General features: G+C 39.1%; 1 protein-coding gene across 3 annotated transcripts in view; it reads right to left on the minus strand.

Annotated features, from left to right (window-relative positions):
- The window catches only part of ENOX1 (ecto-NOX disulfide-thiol exchanger 1), a 475,770-nt gene that overhangs the window by 81,321 nt on the left and 381,976 nt on the right, over window positions 1-12,473 (minus strand). For all 3 annotated transcript variants that reach the window (XM_040425425.1, XM_040425426.1, XM_040425424.1), the window contains 2 exons: window positions 6,673-6,779; window positions 2,364-2,481 (listed from right to left, as the gene is read on the minus strand). In XM_040425425.1, coding sequence (XP_040281359.1) covers window positions 2,364-2,481; window positions 6,673-6,779 — 225 coding nt within the window. The remainder of the gene's footprint in view (window positions 1-2,363; window positions 2,482-6,672; window positions 6,780-12,473) is intronic.

Here is a 12,473-nt window from a genome sequence, read left to right on the forward strand (position 1 = left end):
ACTGCAATTGTGCAGCTTTTGTCACATATCCTGATAATTGTCACAGCTATCTATGGTTATGCTGCTCGTACGCGTATTGTGAATGTGTATATTGTGCCTCCAGTACAACAGTATTTTCTCCATTACAATGCACTGATAATTTTACTCTGGGACAGCCCAAAAAAAAAAAAAAAGTATATTTCAACAGCATGTCAAAATGAAATACTAGGAGCGTTGGTAAAATGACAGTAAAATAAATGTAAATTTAGACTGCTGTCACAAGTGGCTGCCTGGCTCTGGGAAGATGTTAGGTTGCTATAGCATTTCCCATAGCAACTTGGTCGCTTATTGCATAAAAAAATGCTTCTGTATTCTAAAAGCCTGTTAAGAAAAAGGGATTACATCAATCATCCTATGTAATGATCCCACATAAAACCTTATCAGTCTAAAAACATAACAAATGTAATCTATATAATAGCATTGACGCTGCAGAATTAGAACACTGGATCCGGCTACCTCCCAATCTCAGGGAAATGGGAGCGATGAGACTTTCACTGCTATTCTTCTCAATTGCCTCATTGCAAGAGTCATTTTTGTAATGTGTGAGATGAGCTCAGTGTATTATATATAGGCTGCCGTATCACACATTATCTGCACTATGACTTTGAAAAGTAATTAGATGACTGCATACAGTTCCTCCAAAGCCATTGTGAGAAGGTAATGCACTTGGTAAGGTATTGCAAAGCCATATTCACACCATAGTAACTTTCATAAAATAATCAAATACAAAGGCCTTGCAAGGGCAAGCAACGTATCAGCGCTATGTAAGATACTCAATGACGCTCTCAATCAACCCCTCGAAAGGACAAATAAATTAAGTGAAGGAAAATGTTTAACTTCGACAACTTTATATCCCAACTAGAATACATTAGCTATAAAGTATGATGGTGTATATTGTTCTTTGATCTGGTCCAGGATAAAGGCACTATTATTTCAGATATCTGATAGGGCAATAAATATCACATAACTCACAACTGTGACATAGACAGAAAAGAAGACATCAAAGTGAAACTAAAGAAAGGCCAGGGTGTGTGTTCTAGAGCAGTATAGAACAAAAGTACTAGGTTTGTCTACAGAAAATATTTTATTTCCCTGGTACTGTTAAGTGTTTTAGTTCCAGCCTGTGAGTGCAGCTTAACGCTTGGTTTAAGGGCATATGTCAGCAGATTTGTACCTATGACACTGGCTGACCTGTTACATGTGCACTTGGCAGCTGAACACATCTGTGTTGGTCCCGTGTTCATATGTGCCCGCATTGCTGAGAAAAAGAAAGTTTAAATATATGCAAATGAGTCTTTTGGAGAAAGGGGGGTGTTGCCGTTACACGTGGAGGCTCCATTTTGTGTAATGGCAATGCCCCTGTTTCTTCTAGAGGCTCATTTGCATATATTAAAGCTTTTTCCTAGCAATGCGGACACATATGAACATGGGACCAACACAAATGCCTTCAGCTGCCAAGCGCACATACAACAGGTCAGCCATTGTCATAGGTACAAATCTGCTGACAGATGCCCTTTAACCTCTGCATCCCCATTCCCCTTCTTGGTCATATGAACAAAAAAAACTAAAATCACCACGATGCCAGATCATTACAATATAGACACTGGCAGTGCCCTATTGACAATGGTTTCCCATTGGGTTCATGCCATTTTACCAGAAAAAAAATAACACTGCATTCTGCACTAATTATTTTTTTAATGAAACCTCCGACACAGATGTGACACTAACCTAAGTTGGCCACAGACTTCACGTTCAAACACTCATTTAACATTTGCCATCGAGGGAGTGCCGATAGGCCTCCGTACACATTAGATGGTTGGTTTGTCGGCCAGTCCCGCTGATGGTTTGGCTGACATTAATCTTATGTTTTTGGCCAGTTCTATACCTTATTCAGATATTGTTAAAGGGCACATCCAGATGCAAGGACCTTCCTCTTCAATGACATTACTGAAGAGCTACAATTTCCTTGTGTTTTACTGTAACCAATAGCAACAGGAGGGGCGTGACAATGAGAGTGCACCCCTACTGCCTGACAGATATGAGAAGGAAGTAGAGCTTAGGAACACGGTAATGCAATCACACAAGCGGGAGAACAGACTGAAGCTCTGGAGACAAGTCCGACACCTACTGTCACAGGACTGGAAGAAACAGGAGACCTTTGGAGGGAAAGATTTTACACTTATTCTGGAGCAAGGTGAACATATTTTAAAGGTGTAGGTATGCCTCAGATAATGTATTGCAAAACTTTTAATTTTTTTATATTACTTTATGTAGAGTCCATTAACTCCATAGTAATGTATATACTGTATGCTGGAGTTTCTCACCTGACTCTTCCACTCTGGCTTTCTTGTTAGGGATATCACTGCTCTCATCGTCAGACATTTCCATCTCCTCTTCTCGTCGGATGCCCATTAGCTGCTCGCTTTGTGCATTTCGCAGTTCCTGCAAGAAATGATAAAATACAGGAACAAATAATAAATTCACATCATTGACTGTCAGACGAGCGTTGTGATGGCTGATCCTGAAAGTTTACAATTATCACCGATTTCATTCCTGAGCACTACAAACAACTACACATTAATGGGATGGGAAAAAGCGGGTTAGCACAACGTCAACTCTCATCAATAAGATCAACGTAAGGACGATGCGTTTCCATATAGCATATAGACAAATACAGAATTGAAAGACGTGCTATTTTAATGCAGACGCTTTACGAAAATAATCTCTCCCGAACGGTTAGCAACTGTTGATAACATGAAAGTAATAGTGCTAGGAAATAAGATAGCAGAAACTTTTTGTCTGTTGTTCAATTTAGCATGCAAATAAATCTAAATATGACTGATGATTCCACCTTTCATTTTCCAAAGCAACTCTGAAAAATGAAAGGTGGAATCTGATTGGGTGCTATTAGCAACTAAGTCTGTTTTCCATTACACCAATTTTGATAAATCTTCGTTACTATCTACTGTCTTAAACATATACATTACATTATTCTACAACCCGGGAGGGAAATTTTAGTATATGGGATTTTCGAACTAAGGATGTATTGCTGAGATATGAAAAATGGGTCTCATTTATCAAATCTATCAGAAAAAAAAATGTACCTTTGATGCATATGGCAACCAATCACAGCTCCTCTTTCATTTTACCCGAGCTGCTTAAGAAATGAAAGAGGAGCTCTGACTGATTGCTATGGGAAAATAAGACTTTTTTTCCCCCCTTTTGGGCAGTCTTAATAAATCTGTGTGTGTTTTGTGCCCAATATTGCAACTTCATGTGAATGGGGAGGACAAAAGTGGTGCTATTTGTAGGGGGGGGGACTAAACAAAAAAAAATTTTATTAAAAAAAAAACATTAAATTATTTTAAACCCACTTACAAATTGTGCCCAAAAGTGAAATCAAAATGTGATGTCTAATATTACGTCAATAATGTGTATAGTCCACCTGTGAATAATATAGTAGTAGATAAAAAATAAAATAAAAAAAAAAAATAAAACTAAATAGCCCTAGAAAAGCAGCTACCCTTTTAAGGCACAAATTCGGAGGACACAGAGTTCTCGAAGTAGTCTCCTGTCCCAGTGATAGACCTTAGATGAGTAGCCTCGTCCTTGTGAGAGAAGTATCACTGCTTTAGAGGGATGCAGTAAGACACATGAAGTGGACTGTGAGGAACGCGGTCCATAAAGCAAAGCAACAGGGCAGACATAATGTAGTGGCTTCACTTTAGAAGGTGCAGAGACACAGAAAGCTGATACCATCTCATTTGCTCCTAATAATGCTGCCAGGTTTAATGTAGGAATGCAGCATGCAGCTTTTCACCTTGTTGACATCTAATTTTTCTCCTGACAAAGGCCTCGCTCCCCAGAGAGACTTGCAGTTTGGCGTCTTTTAAGTCACGTGAGCAGAATCCCAATACGCTCCACATATAGCTTTTATTATGTGACAAATGTCACAGCAATTCCCATGAAAAATGCAGAAGGTGCTCCCACAAGACTTATTCCTGTTATTCGGTGAACACTGCCAGAGAAGGCTCTAATGAATGTTCAAAGGCCTATTAAATGGCATCTTGAGGCACAGTGGCCTGAAGCCCTAGCCTTCCTAATATAAATGTAGCAAACAGAATTTTCCTGAAATACCAGCCCATCTTATTTGCTGAATTCCCTTCAAAGGAAAATTGAGATTTAATAATTAATAAGTGACTACAACGGTGCATGCAAAGCTGGAGCGGAAGGGAGAAAAACACCAACGTGATTTCGTATATGTATTTTCTTCTATACTCCATTGTCAATAAAAAGATTGTATAAAGAAAAATACAATATGCACCTTTCTTACCATTTTAATGAGAAATGGCACGGTTTGGGCAACTTATGTGTCTTTTTATGTTCATTACTATCTTACGTTGATGTCCTTACTCATTCTATGAATATTTGATACTCTATAAATTCATGGATGAGAGCTGTTCAATGTGATGCCATGTAAAGATTTTTTTTTTTACGTCCCCCCCCCCCCCCAAAAAAAATAATAATAATCCATTAATGTAGAACAGAAGGGTGGTATAATAGCAATAAACACACTGAACATAAATAAAAAAATATTGTTTTCTAGCTCTCTACATAAAGCCAGCAATGTATAAAATTCACTTTTTCATTCTGGTTATAATGTCTACACCCATGAGCTGAAGAAACTCAAAGGCCAATTGAAAAACTTCGGGCTTCGTGATCTACTCTTGGTCAGTTAAAGGGGTAATCCAGTGTTCATTTCTTTATAGAACTAGAAAACATAATTTTTTCTGATATCCATGTATTTAACATTCTGCTCACATACCTTTTTTATGAGTGCAGTTGACCACACAATAGAATGGTTTAGCCCAAGGACCAGCAGTCCTATGTAAGGCATCCATGGGCTAATTCTCAGTCAACACATCATTTGACCCATGGATGTCAGTGTGTCTGTGTTACTGGATCAACACATAGGACATATCTATGTGATGACTAAATGGGACTAATAGTGAAATAATGTTTTAGTTTTTTTATTGTGGGATATGGCTAGGATCAGTGTGGGTCCTATCAGCCCATTACAGTTTTAGCACAGTGCCAGAACAGCCACTGCTTTGTGCAGGAAAAAATTCTGAAGGAGTTATAGTGCTCCTCAAGGCTCTTCAGCATCTTCACGCTAGCAATTAGTGGGGTCTGAGATGTCGGACCCTCACTGATCAATAAGCGACAGCATATTCTTGTGATAGTTCTTTAAGAGGACATAACTGATTACACCTTGTGTTCAATTAAACCAAAACAAATATCAGAGAGGTAAAGTGTAAAAACTATTTAATAAAGCCAAAAGACATTGTACTTACCTGTTAATATTCGGGTTCAAAAGTAAAAGCAGTTGCTGAACAGCAAATGGAAACTGGGTGACCGTAAAAAGTAAAGCGTATAACGAAATACACTCAAATTTATCAATGTGAAGGCTAATTAAACCACATGCATTCACAGACATATGCAGATGAAACACTGTAGATACAGAATAACCACGACAATCATGCATAGAAAGTTTCAGGCATAACAATGTGGTGTGGTATACAATAGAAGGATAATAAAGAGAACCTGTCACCACCATATCAGCCCCCTCCCCCAACTGCCACAAGTACCTTATAGTTTTTTTGCTCAAGTCCTCAATGATGTTAATTGTAAAGTGCTGTTTTTATTTTTGTTGAAAAACGTTTATATATCACGCGTGCCCCTCGCAAATTGTGATGGAGGTCAAGGGCATGATGGTGCTTTCACTACCAAGTCTCTTCACTGTTGCTGTCAGACAAGCTGCAGTCTCTTTGGCTTCAGAGGCTCACTGAGCAAGCACCACATTCCAAGGTGTGCGTGGTCCCGAGATGTGGCGCTTGCGCAGTGAGCCTCTGAAGCCAAAGAGACTGCATCAGGACAAACTGCAGGAACCAAGAATAATTGCTAACAGTGCTTGTGCAGGATTTTGGGTGTCTCACGTCTGATGTCTGCTGGTTTATAGATCCAGCAGTGAAGCAGCTGTCCGGGGGCATGGCAAGCTTGACTTGTGGTGGGAGCTCCACCCCCCCCATACCTTTAAAGGCACAATTTGCATATGGAACACAAATTTACAATTAACATGAATGGAAACTTGAGCAAGAAAACCATAAAGGTATTTGTGACGGGTTGTAGTTGCGGGCTGATGTGGTCCTCTTTAAACAAGAAGTGTATCGCATTTTTTTTTCTAAGAAATAAAGACAATTAATTGCTGATTTGGGTATAAGTAAATAAAAACAGGTGAGATTGCTCATTAAGAATCTGCATATGTTTGCATTTTTATCATACAGCATTTTACCAGAACTTTATAGAGTACTGCATAACCATTCAATATCAGGCATACTGTAAAAAGCTTAATGGTGGTCTCACAAACCTGCTTGGCCTCCAGAAGTTTAAGTTGAATGGTCTTCACGTCATCGTCCAACACAGAAAATACATCTCATGTCATGATAATGTGCAGAGCATTAGATGTCTTAAACCCACCTTCTTTTTCCTAGCGGACCACACACTCTCCATTCACCCCAGAAATGTTCACTTTGTGATGAAAGCGATGGATATAATGGTAACAAAGACACCCACCTCGCAGTGCTTCCGCCACATGTCAATATTCTTGCGCTGGGCTTTGGAGAAATGGTCCCATGCTTTTTGTCTGGAGGAAGCGTTGAAAACGGCCACAATCTGCTCAACTTCAGTGAACAAGGAAGTCAAACAAGACAAGCAATTTATGTTGTGGTCATTCCAGAGAAAGCAAAATAAAGACACATGCGGGTCCTATGGATCAAACACGTAAAGACTTCATCCATAGTCACCCAGTCATGTGTCTTTTGTACTTACATGGTTTTATTGTTGAAACTGAGTCCCTCAAGCGTCCAATACTTTCATTTACATACACTTAAACACTTCACATCAAAATCTTCTAAGTGATTAGTTACAGAAGAAAGTCTCAATTAATAAGAGTCAAGTGTAGTGACATTCATTTAATCAGTACTTTTCATGCTACTACACTGCCAATAATGACCCTCAGTAAATCAATTGTTTCTTTTATTCTCTGAAGATATTTAATGCTAATGTGGTTTTAAGCATCACCCACTTTCTACCAACACCCAATGTAGTAATCTACTACTCCTCTCTCAGCCCCAACCCACAGCTTCTTATTATAAAAACCTAACAACACTATTCTAGTGCAGTTTTAAGAGGGAAAATAGCTGCCTTCTGGTCTACCTCACTTCAAGGGGTTATCCAGGAATTAAGAAAATTAAAATACTTAAATATTACTTAATTATAAATATATTCCCAAATACCTTACATTAGTTATAGTGGTTTGTTTTGTTTAGGGAGCAAATATTAGGAAAAACAAAATGGCCACTGTTCTATTAGTACACACAGAACCTGTCCCAATCACACAGCAGGTTAAGTTACTTCACAACACTGAGCTATAGAGCTGCCTCATCCTCTATACTTGTCAGGGATTATTATCCTGAATACAGTTTAATATGGTCATCAGCTGAATCTCTGTAGGAATGGAGTTCATAAGCAGATGTGGCTAAATAAGCAGCAGCACTTGTATGCAGTCTCCATTACCACACTTTGTCCTGTCCATCCTCTGTACTTCATGTCTCCTCATGAACTCCATTCCCACAGAGATTCAGCTGAAGATCTTATCAGCTGTATTCAGGATCATAATCACTGACAAGCAAAGCAGAGAGGAGGATGAGGCAGCTCTTTACCTCAGTGTTGTGAAGTAACTTGTCCTCCTGTGTGACTAGGATAGGTTTTGTGTGCACTAATAGGACAGCGGCCATTTTGTTTCTCCTAATCAATGCTCCCTAGACAAAACGAGCCATTATAACTAATGAAAGGTATTTGGGAATACATTTATAATAAAGTAATATTTACTATTTTCATTTTCTTAATTCCTGGAGAACCCCTATAACAAGTGACTGCTTACGATACTGTGAAAACCAAGTCTTTTAAAGTCATGAGAGATCTTTTGGCTTAACAAGATGACTGGCACGAGGAACATGGGATCAAATTTTACCTGACACTTGAACCACATTTGTATATTAACTATTTGTTCCCTTAGGTGCTCTGCTTTCATTAGACTTCCGCTCTACTATCATCCAGGACTTTGGGGAGAGGGTTTTACACTAGTGGAGTGAACAGATGAGAGTGTTCTGCTGTTAATCATACCAATGTATTGGTGAAAAAAGACTGGTATACAGTACGCTCGTCTAGTTACTGTATGTAGCGCTCTGGGTACAACACCTTGGAAGCAAGCAACACTGTGAGAAGTAGAATACAATCGATTCAGGTTGATCTTGTCAAGGGCATTAGGTCAAGTATGTATTGTACATCAAAACAGATGCAACTTCCCCAGATTGCAGTTAGACATAATATCCTCTCACTGTTAAGGCCCCAGGAGAAAAACTATCTAGCTCAACATATGAGGCAGAATAAATATTGTAGATCATTTTTATTAATATGACATGGCCACCATTGCTCTATTCAACCTTCACGTTAATGCGTTCACACGCTTTAGCCATATTCATTGTTTGCATACTACACTTTTCATTCTTAACAGTAAAGGCCTGTCTGAATAAAGGTAAAAACATACCAAAAAAATCTGAAATTATCATTAATTTGCAATGATCTTGTCATCAGATAAAAACGTGGGGTGCAATAGGGCTTTATGTTGATAGACATATTCTCCAGATATGCATACATACACCAGATGTGTTCCTCTCTGTTTTCTTTTTTAGTATGTGTCGAGATGTGAAAATTAGATGCCAAGTATCATGGTGGAAGGGACAGATTTGAGAGAACGAAATGCAACCAAAGCTGTGAAATGCGTAGGTGCTTTACAAACAGCTAGCTAATACTTAGTAGCATATTCCAGAAATCTTGCCTTCTAACAAAAAAAACCAAAAAGAAAAACACAGAACCCTTATCTATGCTTTTTCATAGCAATTTTTGTATCAGTAATTTGGGGCTAAAATCTACAAACCTACATTTCTCCTAGACTAGCATTGCAGAGTGATGACCTACATGAGAGCAGACATATATGTTAAGCCCCTCCAGGGCTGTAGAAAAAGAACAGCTGCATGAAGCAGACGGTAAAAGTTCTTGGTACACAGAACAGATTTCTCGTTAACACAGGAACACGTACGACCATTTTTCTGAATGTGAATGGTATTTAAACTTTCCAATATGTTTTAAAGTTTAAGTACTTAACTGAATAGACAATTAGCAATTTCCTCACTGGTAGAAACCTAATGAATCTCAGTTTAACATTTCTGAAGGACTATGTGCAAGCTATGCAGATGTTTCACCTGCCTCATTTCCATTTGCTGCACCCAACTGACAGGCTGTTCTAGGTGGGAACTTAGGATCTAGGTATACGCAATGTGGTAATCATGTATTCAAAGGAGGCTCTTGTCTGGGAAATTGCAAGCAGTAAAGTATCATCTAATGGGCACAAAATGATCATTTGCCTCCCAGAGAGGACTTGTTTAGAAGACTGCTTAACAGCATTATTAAAGCAAGATATTAAAACCCAGAAAATAATTTAGCAATGTTTGACCCTTGAAACATGATGTATTGCCGTAATTTATTTCTATGTCATATGCAGCTCAACTCATCAGCTTTTTCTTGAGTGATACTTACGAGCATTCTGTGAAACTGAAACTGTCTGAATTTACATATTCCATTTGAGTACCAATACATTTAAATAGCAATTTGCTGCATATAAGAGACCAAGTGATATACTTGTAAACATTATCAGACATGGCCAGAATCTGAGAAACTTGGCACTATATACAGTATGTGCAAAAATAAATTCACTTGCTCACTTGTTACTGGCTATAATATAATCTATGCGGCCAAGAGTGGTGGTGAGCTGCATGGCTGGAGTATGCTCGGGTGTGCCACTCTCCAGATGTCTATCCATGCCACCTCACCCATAACTCTCGCTAGTCTGGCTGGAGTCCCTAGCACCTGAGGCAGCCAGATGAACCCCAAACGTATCCATAGAGGGATCAATGAGCAAGTGTTGGTGGCATAACTTGTTGGTGGGGCTGGCTGGCATGGCATTAGACATGGGTGCCTATGAAATACTCTGGCCAGGGAATTGAGAGAAACTCAAGACACTAGTTGACATTTCCCATCTCTTGCAACTTGCCCCTGAACTACAGATATGAAGAAGAATTCAATAGCTTTACAAGTGTATATGACAAATGCAAAAGCTTCTACAATTCCTTATATGCCATCATTATTCCTCATGTGTGTGTCCTGTAGACAGATAAGGCCTTGCCATTCTGTTAGCGACCCCTCAGAATAACCTTATCTATTCTTATGACCCAGTTGTAGACGTCTATTTCGGAAAAGTAAATGCCTTTTTTCTCAAAGCACAATTCAAAAGGAACAGAACAGCCTGTCTCCAGGGCGAGGATCAAAATATCTAAATATTATTTTCCAGAACAGACAAGGCAAACTGAGAGATGAATAATTTGATTCTGGCATTAATGCAAATTCCTAAGACTTTGAGATTGATGGTTTCAGGTCAATTTTACACAGCATCATTTTCTTGCCTTTAATCAGGTTTCCTTTCAGCACAAACATGTTATATTACGTTGAAGCATCCTTTGGCTTAATTATGGAACTACTACTCTAGTCAAGTGGATGAGGTTATCTTTTGATTCCTTCAAAAACATATTAGGAAAAAAAAGTTACTGATCATCAAATCCAAGGCATATACAGTTGCAAGAAAAAGTATGTGAACCCTTTGGAATGATATGGATTTCTGCACAAATTGGTCATAAAATGTGATCTGATCATCTAAGTCACAACAATAGACAATCGCAGTCTGCTTAAACTAATAACACACAAAGAATTAAATGTTACCATGTTTTTATTGAACACACCATGTAAACATTCACTGTGCAGGTGGAAAAAGTATGTGAACCCTTGGATTTAATAACTGGTTGAACCTACTTTGGCAGCAATAACTTCAACCAAACGTTTCCTGTAGTTGCAGATCAGACGTGCACATCGGTCAGGAGTAATTCTTGACCATTCCTCTTTACAGAACTGTTTCAGTTCAGCAATATTCTTGGGATGTCTGGTGTGAATCGCTTTCTTGAGGTCATGCCACAGCATCTCAATCGGTTTGAGGTCAGGACTCTGACTGGGTCACTCCAGAAGGCGTATTTTCTTCTGTTTAAGCCATTCTGTTGTTGATTTACTTCTATGCTTTTGGTCGTTGTCCTGTTTCAACACCCATCTTCTGTTGAGCTTCAGCTGGTGGACAGATGGCCTTAAGTTCTCCTGCAAAATGTCTTGATACACCTGGGAATTCATTTTTCCTTCTATGATAGCAATCCGTCCAGGCCCTGACGCAGCAAAGCAGCACCAAACCATGATGCCCCCACCACCATACTTCACAATTGGGATGAGGTTTTGATGTTGGTGTGCTGTGCCTCTTTTTCTTCACACATAGTGATGTGTGTTTCTTCCAAACAACTCAACTTTGGTTTAATCTGTCCACAGAATATTTTGCCAGTACTGCTGTGGAACATCCAGGTGCTCTTGTGCAAACTGTTAACGTGTAGCAATGTTTTTTTTGGACAGCAGTGGCTTCCTCTGTGGTATCCTCCCATGAAATCCATTCTTGTTTAGTGTTTTACGTATCGTAGATTCACTAACAGGGATGTTAGCATATGCCAGAGACTTTTGTAAGTCTTTACCTGACACTCTAGGATTCTTCTTGACCTCATTGAGCAGTCTGCGCTGTGCTCTTGCAGTCATCTTTACAGGACGGCCACTCCTAGGGAGAGTAGCAGCAGTGCTGAACTTTCTCCATTTATAGACAATTTGTCTTACCGTGGACTGATGAACAGCAAGGCTTTTGGAGATACTTTTATAACCCTTTCCATCTTTATGCAAGTCAACAATTTTTAATCGTAGGTCTTCTGAGAGCTCTTTTGTGCGAGGCATCATTCACATCAGCCAATGCTTCTTGTAAAAAGCCAACCCAGAACTGGTGTGTGTTTTTTTTATAGGGCAGGGCAGCTGTAACCAACACCTCCAATCTCATCTCATTGATTGGACTCCAGTTGGCTGGGAGTTGTAGTTTTGCAACAGCTGGAGGCACACTGGTTGGGAAACACTGGTCTAGGGGTTCACATACTTTTTCCACCTGCACTGTGAATGTTTACATGGTGTGTTCAATAAAAACATGGTAACATTTAATTATTTGTGTGTTATTAGTTTAAGCAGACTGTGATTGTCTATTGTTGCGACTTAGATGAAGATCAAATCACATTTTACGACCAATTTGTGCAGAAATCCATATCATTCCAAAGGGTTCACATACTTTTTCTTGC

The sequence above is a fragment of the Bufo bufo genome, chromosome 3 (genome assembly GCF_905171765.1).
Source record: "Bufo bufo chromosome 3, aBufBuf1.1, whole genome shotgun sequence".
Classification (NCBI taxonomy): domain Eukaryota; kingdom Metazoa; phylum Chordata; class Amphibia; order Anura; family Bufonidae; genus Bufo; species Bufo bufo.